General features: G+C 30.7%; 1 protein-coding gene across 1 annotated transcript in view; it reads right to left on the bottom strand.

Moving 5' to 3' along the window:
* The window catches only part of LOC129224812 (sentrin-specific protease 6-like), a 104,596-nt gene extending 84,980 nt beyond the window's left edge, over positions 1-19,616 (bottom strand). The window contains exons 1-3 of the mRNA XM_054859361.1: positions 19,585-19,616; positions 5,586-5,648; positions 2,473-3,469 (exon numbers count right to left, since the gene is read on the bottom strand). Of these exons, the coding sequence (XP_054715336.1) occupies positions 2,473-3,184 (712 nt within the window). The 5' untranslated portion in view covers positions 3,185-3,469; positions 5,586-5,648; positions 19,585-19,616. The remainder of the gene's footprint in view (positions 1-2,472; positions 3,470-5,585; positions 5,649-19,584) is intronic.
* Between the last annotated feature and the right edge of the window lie 1,510 nt (positions 19,617-21,126).

Here is a 21,126-nt window from a genome sequence, read left to right as displayed (position 1 = left end):
TAGCATAGCATAGCAAAAAATCTGATATGTCAATACTTTTCTCCACATCATACTTCTCTTAAAAAAGACACACGCTACATCTCTTAAGATAGACCATTTTTTCTTTTATTAAAAAGATTAAGTCCTGGACAAATTGGCTACGAATATTTTTAACCAGTATGTTGTGGCCATCACGAAACTTTCTTCTATATTTTTCTTTTTTTTTCTGATCCCTCCCCATGCTTGACAATATGCAATATTCCCAACAAAAACAAAATTACACATGCAAAAACTAGACGACCATCCCAATGTCTGAATTATTGCAAAAGCAAAGCAAAGAGCGAAAATTGAAAGTTATTTTAAAAGCCTCGCTTGAATTAATTATAAATATTTTATTTGTTAACAAACATAAGATGGCAACAGTTAAAAATTTTAAATCAGTGAGATAATATTTCCGATCATTTCCATACAATTAAAATCACGAGAAATACGCAGACGACAATCTATTACGATTTATCTTTCTTATTGTTGCATTAATAAAGCTATTTTTATTCGCAAAAAAAAAAAAAAAAACAACACCTCTTGGAGCGATTGGCGTCAAAATTGAACCGAAGCCTGTTTACATATGGGTTTACATATATTCCAAATTTCAACCAGAACGTATCATTACTTCTTGAGATAGGGCACTCACAATGGAAAAAAAGAACGGGTGATTGCGCTACCCCCTTTTTAGTTGTTGACACCAAAATAAAATCATCTCTTATACCCACTAGGGGCTACTTGCCAATAAATTTTTCTTTCATTCCGTTCATTATTTCTTGAGATACAGCAGTCACAATTGAGGACAAAAAACGTTCTATAGCTCAACCCCTGTTTGAGTTATTGACACCAAAATTGAATCACCACCTGTTCCTGTTGATGGCAACATATGGACCAAATTTTGTTTGATTCCGCCAGTTACTTCCTGAGGAATAGCAAGCACGCGTAATTCAAAAAACGTCCCATTGCTCCACCCCCCTTGGAGGAATTCGCGCCAAAAACCATTGGGCACAAGTTCACATAGTGGCACATATGTGTACCAAATTTCGTTCGATTTCATGCGGTAGTTTTTGCTGTAGAGCGGCCACAAGAAACTGGTCACACACAGACGTGACACACATACACACACACACATACACACAGACAGACAGACATTTTCCAAAAATAGTCGAAATGGACTCAGTACACCTCAAAACCTTCGAATCGGTCAAAATTCGAAATTCGAAAATTTGAACGAATCCAATACATTCTCCTATATATTAGATATAGAAGAAAGTAAAAATTGGCGTAAAAGTTTTGATTGGGCTGGGCAATGCCAACTACTAATTGGAATTTTCATCTCTACCACATTCCCCAGTGCTTAAATCACTGTAATTCTTGGTAGAAGTAATTTTTAATTATAGCATGAGCTTCAATCGGCAGAAGAAGATATAAGCAGAAAGTGAAAAAGAATTTGTAGGAAAAATTCAACTGAACTTGAGGGGAAAATTTTTCGTTTTCTGTAAAAAGGTGGCACAAAATAATAACAATTTTAGGATATTTTGGACAAAGCTCAATAATTTAGGAGTTTTAGGACTGTTTTTAAAAAGTTAGGAAGTTTAGAAAAATTAGAACAACTTTTACCCCCTAGTGGCCAATTTTTTACACTTTTAAAAAAATAAAGGGTTTATACATAAAAAAACAAGAAATTATTTAATTCAATTGAAATTATAAAGATTTTGTTCAAAGGTTTATAAAAGCTTCACTAATCTTCAAATTTAATCAAATTTTTGTGAAACAAAAAAAAAACTGAGACAAGCATTTGTAGAAAAACAATTTCTATTGAAAAACTAACCAAGGATTGATTTACAATTTATTCATTTATCATTTCTAAATTTATTTTAAAGTGGATGACTTAAAATATAAATTACAAATGAGAAAAAGCAACCTGCAACCACAAACACTTTGAACTCGTTTAGTATTCTGCTCTCAAAAACCTTTATTCCTGAATGGGAGTTGACAGCAGAAATCTAGCAAACAACAATTTACCAACAGAACTTTGTCTGAATTGCAAAGTAAATATATTCATCAAAATCAAAAACCGGCAAAGACAGGACATAAACTCATACCGATTTGCCCTTTTTGTATAAGAAATGCATTTTTATAGCAGCAACAGCAATACTACAAGTCTGCTTGATAAATACATTCAAAAAATTTAATTTTCTCAAAAACAAGGGATAGCATGCCAAAAAGCTAAAAAAATCAGGAAAATTGATCAGGAATATCAAGACAACCACCACCCCTGAATAAAGTGACATTAATTTTTATCCGCCATATGTAACAACACATTTATATTGAAATCAGACAGTTCAAGAAAAAAACTGAAGTTTAAACTTTTAAGCAAATAAACATCATTCTAAGCAAAAACATACATTACTAAACTTTACATGGAATAAAACAAAATATTTCTCTTACCATATTTTGGAGTAAATGATTTTGTGATTCCCTCAACTCCTTGACTCTTGTTTTCTTGAACGGAAACACTTGGAGTAGAAGTATTTAACGCTTTTTGCCCTTTGAAATCTATTTGTCTGAGAGGAGTAATTTTATTTATGCTACCATCTGGCGATATCATAACTATATTGCGTTGAATATTATTTGTTCTGTTTTCTATAAAATTATTAGAAATATTTTTATTTACTCTACTTTGGCTGTTTGTAGTTACAGTTTCTGGAATACTTGTCACTATTCTGCCAGACGTATTTGCTTGACTTTTTGCTTCAAGTAATTCTTTTGACATTCTAGCAGCTGGTCCTTTAGATTCGACTGTTGAAGCTATTCTAGGAGTATTTTTTTCTGGTAGAATATTTACATTTGAAGAGCTCCTATTACCCTGATTGGTACTATTACCTTCAAACCTAGCTGGATGGTTCTGAGAGACCCTGCTTTGAGCCATTTGTGTTTTTGATTCACAAATTGGTGTCCTTGGGGTCATAGAAGCTCCCCTATGTGGTGTCGCTTTTTGCGGGTTAGATTTTTCCACAACAAGCACGTTTACATTTTGAACATTCCTGCTCTGTGAGGGTAGAAGTCGAGCAGAAATAGTTTGAACTTTGCAATCTGATGCTGATGAGAGATTTTGCATTACGCGAGTCGCATTAGTTGTAGCTTTATTTTCAGTAGACATTGAATTGGTCCTAGGTTGAGGGCTGAAATTCTTATTTTCAGACGAGGTCTGAGGAAGCTGATTTGTTTTGGACTGAACAGAAGAATTAGCTTCGTAAAATGAACACTGTTTAGTGGCCACATGAGTTGATTTAGTTTCTGTGGGAGTTGATCTGTTTTGAGATGAAGAAACTTTTTCCGCAACAGGTGTTTTCACTATTTTTTTTGAGTCATTGACAACTGTAGGATTTTTAGTAGCAATATGTTTATCCAAGGTGCTTTGCTTCGATCTTGTATCTCTGGATACCTGGGAACAGACAATTTTGAGCTCAAGTAAGGTCTTTTTGCTTTAAACTGAAATTTAAAAATAATAACACACTAAATAAAAAAAAATAATAATAAAAGCTACTTGTAGGGTCCTTTCATTTTATCTATAGATTTGAGCTGGGGTGTTTGTGAGATCAAGAAAAACTACAAGTTTTAAAGTAAAAATGGGTTGGGGAGTTAAGTTAAAGTGTACATAATTTTATACATGCATGCATTAGTTATTTATAATAAACATACCAAACTTTTTTTTTTCAAATACTTTTTTTTAAAAAGAAAATATTTTGCGCATGTTTAGTTAAACTGTTAATGAATTCGTTATGAAGTTATCTAAAAGCTGGTGTATTTAATTATTTCCAAAAATCAAAAATTATTTAAGATATCTTTGACAAAAATAACCAACTATGTGATATTTTATTTGCACTCTGTATCAATAATTTGACTTTTCAAGGGTGAAATCAAAGAGGTTCACGTCAGATTTTCAGTTTGTCCCTCTCATGTATTTTGAAATTAATGAAAATTGCACAGGTTACTGAACGTTTGGAAAAATAATTTAAAAGATACAATTTATAAATTGCCAAATCAATACAATATGAATTGATCCAAAGATTTCACATATTTAATAATACAGGAGTGAAATATTAACTGGAGGTGATATATATTGATTAAAAACTTCAAAATAATTGAAACACAAATAAAATTAAGCCACAGATTCAGCACTTTTTTGATATTTGACACTTTTAAAGAGCACAAAAATTCATTTGAAAATTTTCAAGGTTATGATTTTAATAAAAACAAGAGTCATTCCACATCAAGTAACGCAGTTGTTACCTTAACGTAACAATTTTTCAAGCTTCTAGCACAGTAAGTTTTAAGTTGATGAATAGATGACACAATCGAAAGAAAACATTTATTTTAAAAAAACATGATCTACTACTATTTGCAATGTATTATAATAAATTTTTACTACAGTCCATAAAATTCAAAAATCCGTTTCAACTTATTCATTGCTGCCGAAAGTAATTTTTTGCCTCAAAGTAGAAAAGACAATCAATTGAAAAATAAATTATTTCTCCATCTTCAAAGCTTGTCTCCATCACTAGTATTACTCAATTTGGATGAAATTTTATAGCTATATAGACGTGCCTTTGAAAGTAACACACGCAAATAACACAAGTTTTCATTAGACAGTTATTGCTGTAATTAAAAAATGCCTAAAAGAATAACAACTGAATTAGTATATGATCATATTGCAAATATAAATTATGCTAGAACCAGGTTTATCCGGTCCTCGTTCTTTTGGATCTCCAGATCATTCGCAACAAATTTGTAGCCTTTTAAAACATTTTACGTTCACATAGATTATTTTAAAATATGATAGAAAGCACATAACTATAAGTTAGCCTAACATTTCCTTTTATTTTGATTAAATGAACAGCTCCAGCACAGATTGTGCAGTAAAATATGGTAATCTCACAAATACCACCACAGCTGAACTAAAATGATAAAGCATTTGAATCACTGTTATTGATTCAAACACCATATGAGGCAATGAGAAGCAAAGGGATGTAAGTGAACATTTTCAAGTTTTGAGTAAAACACGTATAAAGATAACGGCCTAGGTAGGTGTTCATTGTTTTTTTTCCTAAATCATGCTGTACAGCAGAACCTACCAGAGTTACTAGTAATAACTCTTGCCCTAAGGCCGAAGAGAGGCTCCCCTACTGTTTGTACTGGTTATCTCCAAATTTTTAATTTTGCCACTTACGTCCTTTTGCTTCTCACTGCCTCATATGTGTTTGAACCAGAAGATAGGAACCATTTCTTTATTAAAAAACCATGTGAAGAATTGTTTTGATGCTGTTTAATGTTTTGTAAGCAATCCTACGTAAGTTTGTTACAAAATATGGGTTCTTGTCTTTTTTTTTTTTTTTTGTCGTAATGAACAGTAAGTCTGCTCATTTAAGAATATGCTTATATCCTACTTCTTGGGTTATCCAGCTTTAAAATCATTCAAATTGCTTTGATCTGGGTCTGTCCGAATAAACAACGTTCTACTGTTTATTTAAAATATTTTTTTAAAAACCTCAAATACTCACCGATGCTTCTAAAGTTGCTGTTTTACCACTATCAACAATGGAAATAGAAAGACTTTGATTTTGCTATAAGAAAAAAAAACATTCCGGTGGTATAAAACCCTGTTTTTACAAAGTAATAACATTTAAACAAAATTAATTTAGAAATAAATCAGTATTTTTTTCATTAAAAAAGACTTATGAATTTTTTACACCCTGCACATAGTTTAAAAACATGCTTCATTAAAAATAATAATATTATATTTTCATGTTTAATTATAGCTTCTTTTTCGGTTTTAAATTTTTTAATGAAATTTCCATATTTGTTCTAAAAAATTAAGATTAATTTTGTATAGGATTTTAATTAAATTTGAATTAAAATTTCAATTTCTCAAACCGCACCAACACATTTTCTTTAATTATTTATTTGTTATTATTATTATTATTATTATTATTATTATTTTAAAGGCTCATACACTACTAAATTAGATGTAGAAGTTTCATGGTGGGATCACAATGGTTCATGCTGAATAATTTCACTGAATAGACATAACAATTGATAGCATTGTTATGTCTAAAACACTATCAACACATAATACAGCATGTTTCATATAGAAGAAGATATTTAATCCAAAATATAAAGTTAATGCTATTTGATTGTAGCTGAAAAAATAGTATCTTTATTTGTTCAACATGAGCCTATCTATTACTCAACTGTTCAAGTAAGCAAAAAATAAATTTCAACCATAGAAATGACGTAGGAGTGGATTGAACCAGTTAAATTTCAAGAAACAACTTTTTGGAAAACCAGTCTTTGTACAGTAACAGATGCAAACTAGCCGCGAGATATATAAGAGTGTTAATTAGTATCCCAAGAGAGCAAAATTCTTTTTTTTTTCAGAGTCTTTCTTACATCTTTAGTCAGTTTATTTATCAAAAAAAATACAGTCGAATTTCCATATATCGAGCTTCCACATATCAAAATTTTCTATATATCGAAATCCCAGCAATTTCTATGCTCATTACATAGAAAAATTGTTTCTATATACTGAAAAAAATTTCAAAACATTAGTAGATTTTTTTTTTCTGCTTTAGACTGTTTGTCTCATGAAAAATGAGAGTTAGGGGAGAAAATTGTGTTCACTAAAGGTTGCTATGAAACTCATAAGGAAGCTGGGGTTGAGGGGTGTGTAAATACGACCTTGTTTTGTTCGAGAGATCTCAAATTACCTCAAGTTTATTTCAAATCTTAGTTGCAACCAGGGCTGCAGAGTCGGAAGAAAAATTGCCGACTCCGGCTCCAACTTCTGGATTTGGAAACGTCCGACTGTGACTCTGGCTTTTTATTATTTATTTATTTATTTTTTCCGAATCCCCTTTCCTCATGGGAAGGGGGGAAAAGCCCTAAACAGAGATTGAAATATTAATTTCTTTTTATGAAATTTTCGCGTTGTATTTCATTGTAAACCAGGGATGTTTGGTTTAAACCAATTGGTTTTTTTTTAAAAAAACCATGCGGTTTTTTTTTTAAATGTTTTTTTTTAAAAAAGCCAAAAAAAATCCATTTTACAGGCTTACATTGATTTTCCCAGAAAATGTAAAATTCCATTTATGCTAAGTTCCTAGCTAAGTTGCAGAGAAAAATACTAAAATTGCAAAGTTGCTTCTTCAAAATGTATTACAAGCTTTAATCGAAAAAAAATATTAATATATTTTTTATTTCATATATGTGCCATAAAGCAGATTTCAGTCAACTTCCATCATTATGCTTAATTTGCATGATTAGTTAAGATTTACTAAGGATTGAATCTTTTATTGTAGATGCAATCCATTATATTTCTCACTCCTGTTGAAGGGGTGTGACATTTTTGCCCATTTATTTGCACTTTCCTGGAATTTTAATTTTGACTTGTAAGGTAATCAACAGTCTAACTTAATTGTTTGCACCTAAAAATTAGGATTTGTTCTGCAGGTGAACACAAATAATATTTTTTGAATCAAATTAAAAAAAAAAGTTTATACTTCATATTATGATACATAATAGTTCCTTATATTTATTATAATGTAGGAAGATTAAAAGATAAATTTTTAAATTCCCAGAACAAAATGCAAAAATTAGGATTAACCCTAAAAATTAGGATTTGTTCTGCAGGTGAACACAAATAATATTTTTTGAATCAAATTAAAAAAAAAAGTTTATACTTCATATTATGATACATAATAGTTCCTTATATTTATTATAATGTAGGAAGATTAAAAGATAAATTTTTAAATTCCCAGAACAAAATGCAAATGTATGTGTAAAAATTGATTGAGAAATATATAAATCTTCACATATAAACTACACTTTCCATTGGTGTTTTTTTTTTTTTTTTGGATTCTGTGTGCTCAAAAAATTTTGATTGGCTATACACCTATGCTGCTTTATGACTATTGGGTGCAGATAATTCTTAGTCCCCCCCCCCACCCACTTTTGTTCATTGGAATTGGGATTTTGATATTTGCTTTGCCTTAGCTAACCTGTGCAGTTTACAAAAGTTACTTATTTATATTGTTTTAAAAAGAATGTGTAATTCTGGTAGAAAAAAAGACCTAATCTGGCTTTCATTTGATGAAATCAAAAATGAAGCCAGTATTTCGTATCACAAAGGGTCTATATATACAAGCATACTAATATGTTAATCAAGTCAAACATTTCAATCAATATTTCCCCGCAGAAAGCTGTTTTAATTATTTAATTTAGTTACAAGATTTTGTTCTAATCTCTTTAATTAATCAAGAAATTAGGTACAATGTGACTATTGAATAACTGTTAATTACATGTAATTAACCTTAATTACCTTCCGAAAATTAATTTTTTTTCTCGCAAATAGTATTTCAACCAAAAAAAACCCGGTTTAAAAGAAAAAAAACCTGGTTTAAACCAAAAAAACGGTTTTTTTTTACCAACCCTGTTGTAAACCTAAGATGTATATAACGCTAGAAATTCAACCTAATTTTCGAATAGTTGTAATTTCTAAAGTGAGATTACTTAAAAATCCCATTAAAAAAAATGAACAGGATTAATTTGCTTTCCTTTAATGTTTAATTAACAGATGTTGATCAAATCCTGTGTTTTCAATTTTTGAAAGCAGTAACTTGAGGGGGGTTTTTTTTGTTTGGTCAAAAAAAAACTGTTCTTGACAGATTGTGGTCCTCCCCCCTCCCGGGTGACACCCATCTGGTGGGTACCACCTCAACTTAATCTCAGAGTTAATAAAAATTAAGATACTTTAATTTTGAAAAAAATCCCCAATAATATCCCCCAAAATCTTTAATTTAATCTCAAAAATTTCCAACAAAAATATTGCACTATATTGCGGGGAGAGGCCAGGTACATTTTTTTTAAATTTTATTGGATCTTTTGGATTTGCGTGTTCGGGTCAAGCCAACACTTATTTGAATTTACCAAGCACCGTCAGAAGTTTCTCGACTTGCTCAAGCAATTCATACATTCCTTTTACTATTTTATAACTGAGATAGAGGTCAAAAAATATATTATTATTATTATTTAAATGTGACTACTTAGGAAATGTTAGGCAACAAAACTGCCTGCTGACAGTTGCTATCATTTAAATCAAGTTAAAAAATAAGCAAACTAGGAGACGGCATAAGTAGCTGTTACAGAAAGCTCGATAAACAATCAAGCCAGCTGGTTGCCACAATGATAAGCATTTTCTTATTAGTAAGATGTAATCAAATTAATAGGTAGTCAGTTTTTAAAAAATGCAAGGAGTGCCAGTGAAAATTAAAGAAATAAAAAAAACCCGACTTCTTTACCCCAAAATCTGTCTGACTCCGACTCCACAGCCCTGGTTGTAACCAGTAACACTGTAAAATCAGTTTCAAGCAGTGGCGGTGATTCAGGGGGAGGGGGGCAAGACGAGGTGACTGCTACCGCACTTTTTTCATCATCAAAGATTGCCAAATCGTTAAGATTTCAATTTCAAAACACTCTAGGTGAGATTACTCGAATATTAACATCAACAAATATTGTTTAAAATTTTAGTTTTAAAATCTCAATTTTGAAAAATTTGTGGGAGAAAATCCTGGAGTGCACTCCCTTCTTCTTTTAAATTTAAAGATGACCTAAATTTGCCTGTTAGAGGAAAAAAATTAAGGAAGAGAATCCTCCTAGATAGCGTAAAACTGAGTTTTCAAGATTCCTGTTTGGGGAAAAAAAATTTGGAGATCTTTTTTGGAAGTCTCCAAAGGATTCAAGATTGAGTTCTTAGGATTTCATCAGTTCAAAAGAAAAAAAAATACTGAGAGATCCTTAACCCTTTTGTTCCTTCTTAAGCCAATAAAAGAGAAGTCTGAAATAATGTTTTAAGAGACGTTTAAAAAATGTTTTAAATATTGCAAAATTTCTCTGAGAGAACCCCGAACCCCTTGCTTTACGTTTGCTAAAGAGCTCTTTAATTTGCATCTTTACCATATCATTTTAAGATTTTTTCCTCACTCTTACATTACCAAAGATAGTTCAAACTTCTTCGTTTTTATTATTATTATTCTTAATTAGACTTCATTTTAAAAAAAAACTTTACGGGGACATCCCTAGAAACTCCCCTCTATTCCCCAAACGTTGACAAAACTCTACTAAAACAGAGTTTTTAAAACTTCAATTCCAAATCATTTACGCGAGAAAACATCAGGAGCCCTCCTCTCCTCCCTTCTGCCAGTCACTCAAGATAGGCTAAAATATTCAACTTCCTAAAAAAAATTTGCCCCCGCACTTATAAGCTTCACTCGCCGCCTCTGGTTTCCCTTTTATCTGTTGATTATCATTCCTACTCTTTTTAGCTTAGGTAAAAATCATTAAAGTTAAGTAGATTGATTTTTTACTTTTTTCTTGATTACATTGTCAAAACAAAAATCTCCTAATGTTGCGGATCAAGCTGATTGCCAAAGAATGAAGATGTATGAAGGCAAAAAAATGTAATTTCTGTTATTTTTTTAATTATTAACTTTCATTTAATCCGATGCTTATTTTAATTCAAATTTTGGTTTCATACCCGAAAATTAGCTTTAATTTTAATGTTTTAGGAGATTTTTAGGGTAAAATAGAATTGTTTCTATGTATCGAAATTTCTATATATCGAATTTTTTTACGGCATTTTGCTACTTTGATAAATGGAGGTCCGACTGTACTGGTAATTGTACTTAATTTTGTATGACATTCTCAAGAAATTAAGCTTAATCACATGAAACCAACCAAATAAGAGAAATACTATTAAAGTATTCAAAAGAGGTTTGTTTTCAATTACTAAATTATTAAAGCGTACTGTTTTCACAAAAAAGACATAATTGTTTAATGTTATGAATATGTTTTTAAAAATTTTGGAGCCCATCAGGAAGATGAGGCCCCGACATTTCCCGCCAGATCCAGGCGGTCTGTGCAGTAATCAGGCCCTGAATTCGTTCAAATCTTAGTAAGATTATTCTCAGTAACATAAGTATAATTTCAAATCCAAAATTAAGTTTTTAATACTTGAGAAAAAAGTTAGATTGGCGACCTCTTCTTTTTCACCACTACAACATTTTGAATTAAAACCCTATTTTTAAGCATTTTATTAGAAAATAAAAAGGAACAGTAAATAATGTAACATTCGATACGACACAAAAAAAAAAAAACATTAAATTTTCTTTCATATTATTTCAAATTTATATCATTTTACACAACAAAATTTCTAGGACAGCACATAAAGTGCTTCACTAAAAAAAAAAAAAAAATTAAATGGTTTTCAAAAAAAAAAAAAACACATCAATAAAGCTGAAAATTAAATAAGCCCATATTAAATTTATGAAAAGAAGATTCAATTTACCTGAATTTGTTTTAATGTATCAATAGGAATTCTAGGCATCTTAGAATGTAAAATAACTTGTTTTGCTACTCAAGATCTTTTCTTGAATAAATCTAGAGATGAAAAAATTAATATTTTTTAAGAAAGCTATTATATTTCAGAACAAGTATAATTTTGCAAAGGTTTGTTCTTTATCCATACAACTCACAAAAATATATTATAATCAAGCAGGCTAGCAATGATTTCAATCGGTGACTTTAATTGCGATTTTAATCAATTGATTCCTTGTTTTTATTATTTTTATTTGATTGATTTTTAAATCACTGATTCAAAAAAAAAAAAAAAACCTTAAACCTCAGAAATACTTCTGAAAATACTAAATTTCACTAGTTTTGCCATTTTTTAAAAAACAGAACAGCCTTTTTTTTACATCCTTCTTATCTAATGCGATTTTATATTTCACTTAATCTTAAAAGTTAAATGTTTAGTCAGTGGCCAGAGGACACTTTTAAAGTTAGTCACGGCTTTATAATTTTTATAGCAACTTTATCAACCTTTTTTTTAAAGGAGCACAATCATGCATTCTAAAAGCACTACATTAATCAGCAGGCTTAAAGAAGAAAAATGTAAAATGAGGGCAATACCTACATGGCTACATACAAGGTGGTCCGGAAGTGAGCATACTCTTTTTATTCTGGTTTTTATTTTTTGATTTGTGAAAGAATTTTTTTTTAAAATTTGATACATGTCGGCAACAAATGGTATTGAAGTTACTTTACAACACGATGGAACACCAGCGCACTTTGTGATTCATATGCTCAATTACCCGAATAATGCTACTTCCTTAGTCAATCTTTCTCACAAGGAAAGAAATGATAACGAATGTATATTATTTTCCATTAAAATTCATTTTTCCCCATGCAGAAACGACATACTTGTTTGTAAACATCGCATCAAAAGAGCTATGAGACGGCATTTGGCCGACTTGCTCAACGGAACTGGTTTGAGTCGAAATTCGAAGTTCCTATTTTCATTGTATGAGTTTTTCGTGGTTTTTGTGTTTTGGCAACAGTAGTGGTTGTTCTGCATGAGAATTTTTTAGGTGAGTGTAGCTTTTGTTGCATGGGGTATGTTGGTATCAAATGAATTGAGTTTGAGAAATCTCTTTTTTTTTTCTTTTCGTGTTGTCCTGTATGTAGTGTCTGCACTAGCTTGAAGCAATACAAGAAATGGCTCTTACTGAATTTCTCATTGATGAGATATCATATTTTTAATGGATTAACTGACTATTAATTTTCTATAATTTGAATTAAAGGATCTATAGTGTAGGTGCAATGTATTTCTTCATATGTTACGCAAATGAATTTTTTCCTGCTGTGCTGGATAAAATGCTGTTGCATTTTTCTAAAAGTTTTTTTAGGTTCAAAGACATTTTTTTTTCTTCTTCAGAATAGTTTCTTAAGCTCTTATTCTTACAGCATGGGGGAGGCTCTATTTACTAAAAACTCCGCTACAACTTTTTCCAAGTATAAACTACTTACTCATACAGTGAAACTTGACCACTTGTGGTGGACTACTTCAGTGGTCAAAGAGGCGGTCCATTTATAGAGGTTGATTTATATGATATAGGACAAATTCTAAACCTGAAAAAGGTGGTAAATTTCACAGCTTTGATTGTACCTACATATAATAACTTTCCTGACCATTAGATTGCAAGAGGTTCAGCATCTTCACAAGCCCCTTTTTCCAAGCTTCCAAGAAGTCTAGATCAGATGACACCAGACAATGCTCTCTAGGGCTTCTTAAAGCAACAAGTAACAAAGGCTTGATATTATCACACAGCACAGGAATTACGAGCAATGTTATGACATTTGATGGTGTTCATACCAATGTTTATGACCCTTAAAACTCCAAGGTAACTGTATGGCAAGCCAATTTAACAATAACTAAGATAATGTGGGGGGAAATTATAGGGATTTTTGGACCGCTCTATTTGTACAAATTGAAAAAGGGAAACTGAAAAAATATTACTTGAACCACACTTCTTGTAAAAAAAAAAAAAAAAAAAAAAACATGCACATATAAATTTAACCAAAAAAAAGTACAGTAGGCGCCACTTAATGTGACCACTTTGGGACAAATACAATTTGATAACAATAAGTGAGTGATAACAATAACCAAAAAGAACCCAGGAGACACAAAATAATGACTTTTTTTCTAATTAAGGAACATTTATTTTTAAAACCTCAAATTAAAATCACAATGACTCAACTGAACGCAGTTTCAAATTATAAATAACTAAATTAACAGAATGAAAATATCTGAATCATAAACAGTTAAAGCTAAATTATGCAATTTTTAATCACATAGTAATAGGTGAAATAAAATATGACCATTTTCCCAGCCATTCGTAAACCACAGTTTCAGAACAGATTCAGCTTTTCTATCTTATCCAGCATGGTTTTGCTTGTTGTTTAAATTCATTTAGCTTTGCTTTGTTTTCAATCTTGTCACAATTCTTTGGCAGCTTACAAAGTAATTCATTTTTTTTTTTTTTTTTAGCTGTCCTGCAGCATTTCAAAGCGTTTAAAAATGTAAATCTTTTCTTTGAAAGATTATTGCGTTTTTTCATCTTGGACTAAATGTTTGACCATTTACAGTGAAGTTTTTAAGGTAACTGGACAGAAGGAAAATGTCTCTGCTTTACTAATAAGAAGGAATCTTGTTTTCCCGGAAGCTACATTAATTCTCTCAAAGAGGGAGAAGACCACTACCTGCAACAATGGAGTTCCTACATCCATGCCTGCAATATGTCCAAAAACTAAATTTTTTTATGTGCAAACGAAAGGCATCTTAGGGAGAATCTGTGGTCACTGAGAACAAACTTCTTGTTTCATTCCTAGAAAATGTTTGCATTACTATTGAAAACCTCAAAATACTACACAAAAAGTTAATCTTGTCAGGATTTGTCTTTTTTTTTTTTTTTTGATTGAGGTACATAGCGGGGGAAAATTTAAAAGTTTATGAAAAAGTGATAACAATAAACGAAGACACTAATTACAGGGGCGGCATTTCAGCATTTTGTTTGGGGGGTCGAGTTTTTTAAACATGAATTTCCTCAGTACGGTATAAAATACATATTGGTAAACAAGAAGTGATAATAAAATGGTTTTAATGTTAAGAACAATATTAAAGTTGAAACACAAAAGTTATCTACTATAAAATGACTGACCTGATTGAAATAGTCAAAAAACAATGAAACAAGAAAGTTATATTAAAAAACACATTTCCTTCAAATTCCGCTCTTTAAAGTAACCAAGAAAACTATTTAAATTGGGCTAGTATTTATTTAGCGTCATTAAAAAGTATAGTCTCAATTCACAAAACAATTCCTCTTCCCTTGTGCTTTACATTTTACTTATAAGTGTAATATTTTCTTTTTCGCTTTCTATAACGGATCTACATAATATTGAACAGATCCATGATAAATATCCACTATAATATTGAAATTTGTTTGTGTCCGTCTGTCTGAAGATCTATCTTCTCTAGAACCACTGCGAATCAGGAGTCAAACCAGATACCGATCTATTCGAAATTTTCCAAAGAAAACAATAGGACCAATCTCGTAATTGTGCGACTTTAATTAGCAGAGATATTAGTTAAAACGTTAATTAACAAAACGTTATTCAGGAATTTTTATTTCTTTCCTGTTGCCATTTTGCATATGCACGAGCAAGTAAAATTCTAATAATTGTTTTAAAAGAGATTTTTTGGCTGCTGTCCAAATCTTAAAACAACATTTCCATCTAGAATTTCATTTTAAATTAGTTTAAAATTGGTTGCCCTATTTGGACATAGCCTTTATTTTATCGTCTGTCCTTTTTTTATTTTTTACATTCAACGTTCTTAACTCTCTTCAGCATATGAAAGTTGTTTCTTTAGCTATGTTTATTGATTGTAGTGTAAGTTTATTATTCACCGACCTCATATTTTGGTACATTTAGGATGTGCGACTAATTATGTTTATTTTGTTGGACTTTTTCCCGTCACATGGGTGAGTTTTCGAACTGTAATAACTCTCTTTTTCCTTCCTGTTTCTATTTTTGAAATACAGTTTGTATCGTTAAAAGAACATGTTAAATTAAGATTGTTTGAATTTCTTTAAGTGAAACAGAGTTGAACAAAAATATTGTTTTTAAGGATTTTAACTAAAGCTTAATTCGAATCTGATGACTTGGTATTAAATTAATGCTAATTGGTATTTATTAAGTCTTGGTGCTTTAGTTTCACGTAAGCAACCAAAAAGTATGTGTCATTTTATGCAAAAAGCTGATCATAATTGTACATACAAATGTTTCAGATATAGTCTATCAGATTTAATTCAGTTTAAAGTGAGCACAGATTATAATTGATAATGCATGTATTTTTATCTTTTGTGCTAATTGAAAATAGGCATAACTTGCATTATTGATAACTATGATTAACTTTAAAGAGATTTTTGCCAAAAATATGCTCTACTGGTGTTTTGCAAACCTTGCATTACGCGTATTTATTTACTCCTTAGCGCTTTAGAAACTGATGTCAGAGTAATTCAAAAACATCAATTGGACATCTCTTTCCCTTTTTATGTAGCCCGTGCAACGCCGGGCACGCAGCTAGTATCTCATCAAATCCTGTCTCAATTTCCTGAGAAACTGAATTGATCATTTTATTCAAAATAGTGATTTAATAATCTGACTAAAACTTCATGTGGTTTTGTTACCTCTCCTACATTGGCACACAGTAAAAACTGTGTTGGAAAGTTCTGTCACAAAGTTTTACACTTTGTGCAAGGGCTCAAGCATGCATTAGTGTGAAAATTACTAAGAGTTTCAAAAATCAATCCAAGAATTAAGGTTTGCAGATTGAAATTTTTATGATTGAGTGTAGCATTGTTCAAAAAACGCTCCGCAAATAAAGTATAAATAAAGTAAACAAAAAGTAAAACAAAGTCATACATATTAAAATGACATCAGATTTTCTATCATTGAAAAGGCCGCTTTTCAGTCATTTTTCCAGGCTGCTTTTATAGATTTAACTTTTGAATACCATCGTGTGTCACTCAGAGATTCTCAAGTAAAGAGCCTCATGATATATTTGTTGATGTGAAAATATTTTTTGATGTGAGATGTTTTTCATAAAGAGCATATCTTAACAAAGAGTTTCTAAGAAAGCATATAATGTTGCTAAATCGAGTTGCTAAAATATGCTTCTAGTACAAGGAATCAATGAACACTTATTAGCTAAACATTAAGTTATAATATGAGCATAAAATTTTATGTAAAATAACATGGAGTTTACGCGTAACAATTGCGCAGTCTAAACACTGTACAGGCTTCTCATAGAAGGTGCACCATCATAGCATGGAGTACACAATTTTGAAATATTTAACCCATATGACGAGATTACTTCTTTAGTTAAGGATAACAATTATTCGCCATCTGTTTTTTCTGTTCTTAAAATGCAAGCAAATAATTTCTAAATTGAATTTAGCCATTTTTTTTATTGTTCTCAGTGAAAAATTTGTGGGTGCAATTGCCCCCTCTCACTCCCCCTATTTGCTGCCCCTGACTAATTACAATAACCGGATTTTTTAAGAGATGTTAATATACAGGTGTTCCGGGACTTTGTGATTCTGAGATATAACATTATGCAGCGCCTACTGTATCAGGGATTGCGTTAAGCACTCGCCAATGCAACAAATACGATAGAATCGTAAAATCGGCGAACAAAATTCGAATTTGGCAAATTTATTGCCGAACAGAAAATTCTCTAAAATATACAGAGGAAAAAAAATCTCCCTTCAGTCAATCTAGATAAAAATTAGGTCCGTTCACAAAATTTGGACCCCTAAAAACGGACCCGTCGCAAAATTCCGACCCCTAAAAACGAACCTGTCGCAAAATTTCAACCCCTAAAAACGAACCTTTCACAAAACTCCCAGACTAACAATCACTGAAAGTTGTTTTAAATTCGGAACACTCCGAGCAGATTGAGGTGCGAGCACACGCGTTCACATCGAATCGGAGCGTTACCGTCCATCGGATCGGAGGAAGGATGACGTTTGCCTCTCCTCTCTTTGCGTCACTGTACTTGCACTTCTTGCTGATTGGATATCGAGTGCGCAGCGTGGCTACCGAGTTTGTTTCTGTGTTCAATGTCTGAAACATCGGTGTAAGATAGGAATGCAGTCTTTACTTCGTTAAAAGCTTTTATTTCTACTCTTAAATTTATTGAAGAATGATAAATATCACTTGAAGTTGTTTTTAGCCATTTTTTCCTTTGAAAAATTACATATGATTTGGGAAAATTACTTAATTTGCATTTTTTTTCTCACCAAATTCCTAAAAACGGAAAACTTCCTGGATATACCCTTGCCCTTATCCTCAAAAAATTGTCAAAAATTAAGTTATACTTCACTTTCTGATTAAATATTTCTGCAGACAAAAATACATTTAAAATGAGTAAAAGTTAGTCTTTGACTAAAACTTTTGAAATTTGGCTAACACTTTAAAAATTTGGCGAATTTACTGGCGAACGATTCGAAATCCTTAGCACGATTCCTGTGTATATACTATTTCAAAAAAAAAAAAAAAAAAAAATGAAGTTTAAAAAGCAAATAGTAAAATGTACATGATGCCGTAATTATACATTTTAAGAGTAAACATACTTTTACAGGGAACAGAGCAAATAAAAAGGGAAACCTGTCTGATTTCAAGGCAAAAGACCTAAAAATACTTAATTATCATCAAAATCAACTACCCCTGTCCCCTTTTAGTTTTAAAACAATGATTTTTTTTTTTTTAATATTTAATTCACATTTTACTTTTGTCTCATATAACACTACCCAATTTCTTTATTTACCCCATTATTTTGTATTTCAAATGCACTATTATCACATCAATATTAGCTTTGATTTGAATCACATGCATTGAAATTAAAATTGGTTTAATGTTTGTCTGCACACTATTGAAAATTTCTTTAATGAAATAATGCTTGAAATACTAAAGTTTTGTAATTTTTAATAACAATAATTTCTGGTTTGGTTTTACTTATAAGTAAGTCTTTCTAAAACATCAAAAAATCCAATTTAAATCTTAATAATTCTTTTTATTTATTTACAATTATGAGTTCTTACACCTAGTAATCAAGTCTTGATATCATCAACAATACTGAAAATAGCATTAGTACTGTTTAATTTTTAACAAGCAAAAAAAAAAAAAAAACATCTAATTCCAAGATTCCAACATTTCGCAACTGTTAGCATTGAATCCAAAATGCTTTTCTTCAACTATTGCAAAAGTCATTCCAGCAGATACTGGAGTTTACCTGCCTGCAACAGCATCGACTTCACATACATCAAAGTCGGTTCATTATTTTAAAGAATCATACACCAGAATGGATTCAAACAAAATTTGGCAAAGATTAGGATGATTCTGAGGCTTAAAAAGTGGGAAAGATATCAAAAAAAAAAAAAAAAAAAATTGTATTGACCAGGAAATAACATCATGAAAAAAAATTGAACAAGGTAGCTATCACAAGAGCATATTGAAACATTTTTAGAAGCAAAAATTAATTGCCCTCGTGTCTCTGTTATCAAGATTTTTAAGCACCGAAATTTTAAGAAAAGAGCAAAGTTTAAGACTTGGCTAGAAATTAAAGGAAACCAATTTCACCGTCTGCATGTGGCAGAAATTCCATCTGTAAAGCATGTGAAAGATTTCCTCCACTACTCACACAAACTCGCTAAACGTGTCAACCTTTCTTAAAATGTGAGCAGAGTTCTAAGATCTTACATTTCAACAACGGGGACAAGAGTGCAAATAATTTATGAGTCTAGAAACATGTTTTACTATGTTTTTCTGATTGCTATTTATTTAAAAAAATTTCATCAGTACACTGTTGTATGGTTTCCTGGTTAGTACAAATTGTAGAAGATTTCGAAAATACAGAATAAAAGAAATCTTCTAATTTTTTATATCATTTATCAAAAATGAAAAAACTATGAAGAATGAAATTTGTTCAGGTAGCAACATGAATAGATGATAAGTTATTGTCATATAAACTTTGCTGCTTACATAACAATAGCACAACAAAATCTCTCTTAGATACAAATCTATTTAGTATAATCGTATTAGTACCAGATTTGGTGATGTTAGCAGAAGTCCATTCCGGATTACTGGCAAAGATCTTTGTTTGAGATGGTTGTGAAAAATATGGAGTAACAATGACTTTTGTCATAAGCTAAAGTCCTGTTTTTGGAAAAGAAATGCTTCTGCCAAAAGTTGCATCTATAAAAACATAAAAACTTTAAAATATACATAATAAATAATGTTAAACAGGAAGAGTGAAAGAGAAAAAAAATATACCATATTTCTTGAAAACAGGCCAGAAAAAAAATCATTTTTATCAACCTGAATATATAAAAATAGAAACAAGTACAGAGTAAAGGCCGTAGCCAGGTTTCTATGTTAAATTTGCCCATGCGGATGTTTCGGCTTGCACTTGGAGGATCACTTTGGTGTCACAAAAAAATAATTTTTCTCAATCAACTTTCAAGTTTATCAAAAAAAAAAAAAACCTGTTTTTTGGATTTTAATTTTTTTCATAGTAAAATTCAAAATTAATGAGTGGTAATTTTTTTCCTAATTCTTAGGAATAAAATGCATGAAAAATTATTATAGTCATCATTTTTGAACTTAAAGCCAATTTTTGGCGATGGCAATAAAATTTAAATATTTTTTTTCAATGCCTTTCTGAAAATGGTGACTGCCAAAATTTTGTTAAAAAATGTCTTTTACACTCCTCTAGGAATTTTTTCGAGTTTTTTTGAAATGGTGGAACAAGGCGGAAAAAATTAAAAACTTTTTTTTTTCATCATTTTGCATTTAAACAAATTTAAATTTTTGATTGCCAAAAAAAAATTATTTGAACTAAGTCAATAAAAATTTGTCTGCTGAGTAAAAAAGAAAAAAAAAACCCTTCGAAAATACTATTTTACCAGAGAAAAAACACCATAAAAACTAAGACATATCTTTCATGAAGTTATTAGGAATGTAAAAAAGGCTAAATTGTACATAAAGACAGTTATATAATTTATCCACGCATTTTGAATAATTTTTCAATCTGCATCCAATAAAGACAAAAACTTTGAATGTTAAAGTAACTTTTTTACAACATTTAACATAGTTTTTTTAAATAACTGACATTAGAAGGGTTGCCAACTGCTCCGCATTTTGTGGAGTTACTCCACAAAAATAGTGAAACTCTGCAAAAAATTATTTTGCTCCGTATTCCCCGGCCGTGCGTTTTCAAGCATGACAAAGTGTTCAAAGCTGTTTTTTATTTTTATGCTAGTGCTTAAAATGAATATCAAAGCTTAAAATGAGTATCAAAGCTCAAAAACAATTTTAGATAAGTGTTTTAAATTTTTATTGAATTTATGCAAAATACCGAGCTGCTCCGCAAAACTTCAAAATGCTCCTCAAAGTATCTGCAAAAATGAGTTTTCGAGATATTTCAAGAAACGCATTTTGGATTCAATGCTAACAATAGGGAAATGTTGGAATTAGAGGTCTTTTTCGTGCCTTTTTTTCAGCGGAAACGAAATAAGCGAGCTTGTACAATAAAGATAATGTACAATAGATGACAAAAATGCAAAAACATGAGAATTGAAAAATTTG

Source organism: Uloborus diversus, chromosome 6 (genome assembly GCF_026930045.1).
Source record: "Uloborus diversus isolate 005 chromosome 6, Udiv.v.3.1, whole genome shotgun sequence".
In the NCBI taxonomy this organism is placed as follows: domain Eukaryota; kingdom Metazoa; phylum Arthropoda; class Arachnida; order Araneae; family Uloboridae; genus Uloborus; species Uloborus diversus.
Note: the sequence above shows the minus strand (reverse complement) of the source record. Positions and strands in the feature narration are given on the sequence as shown.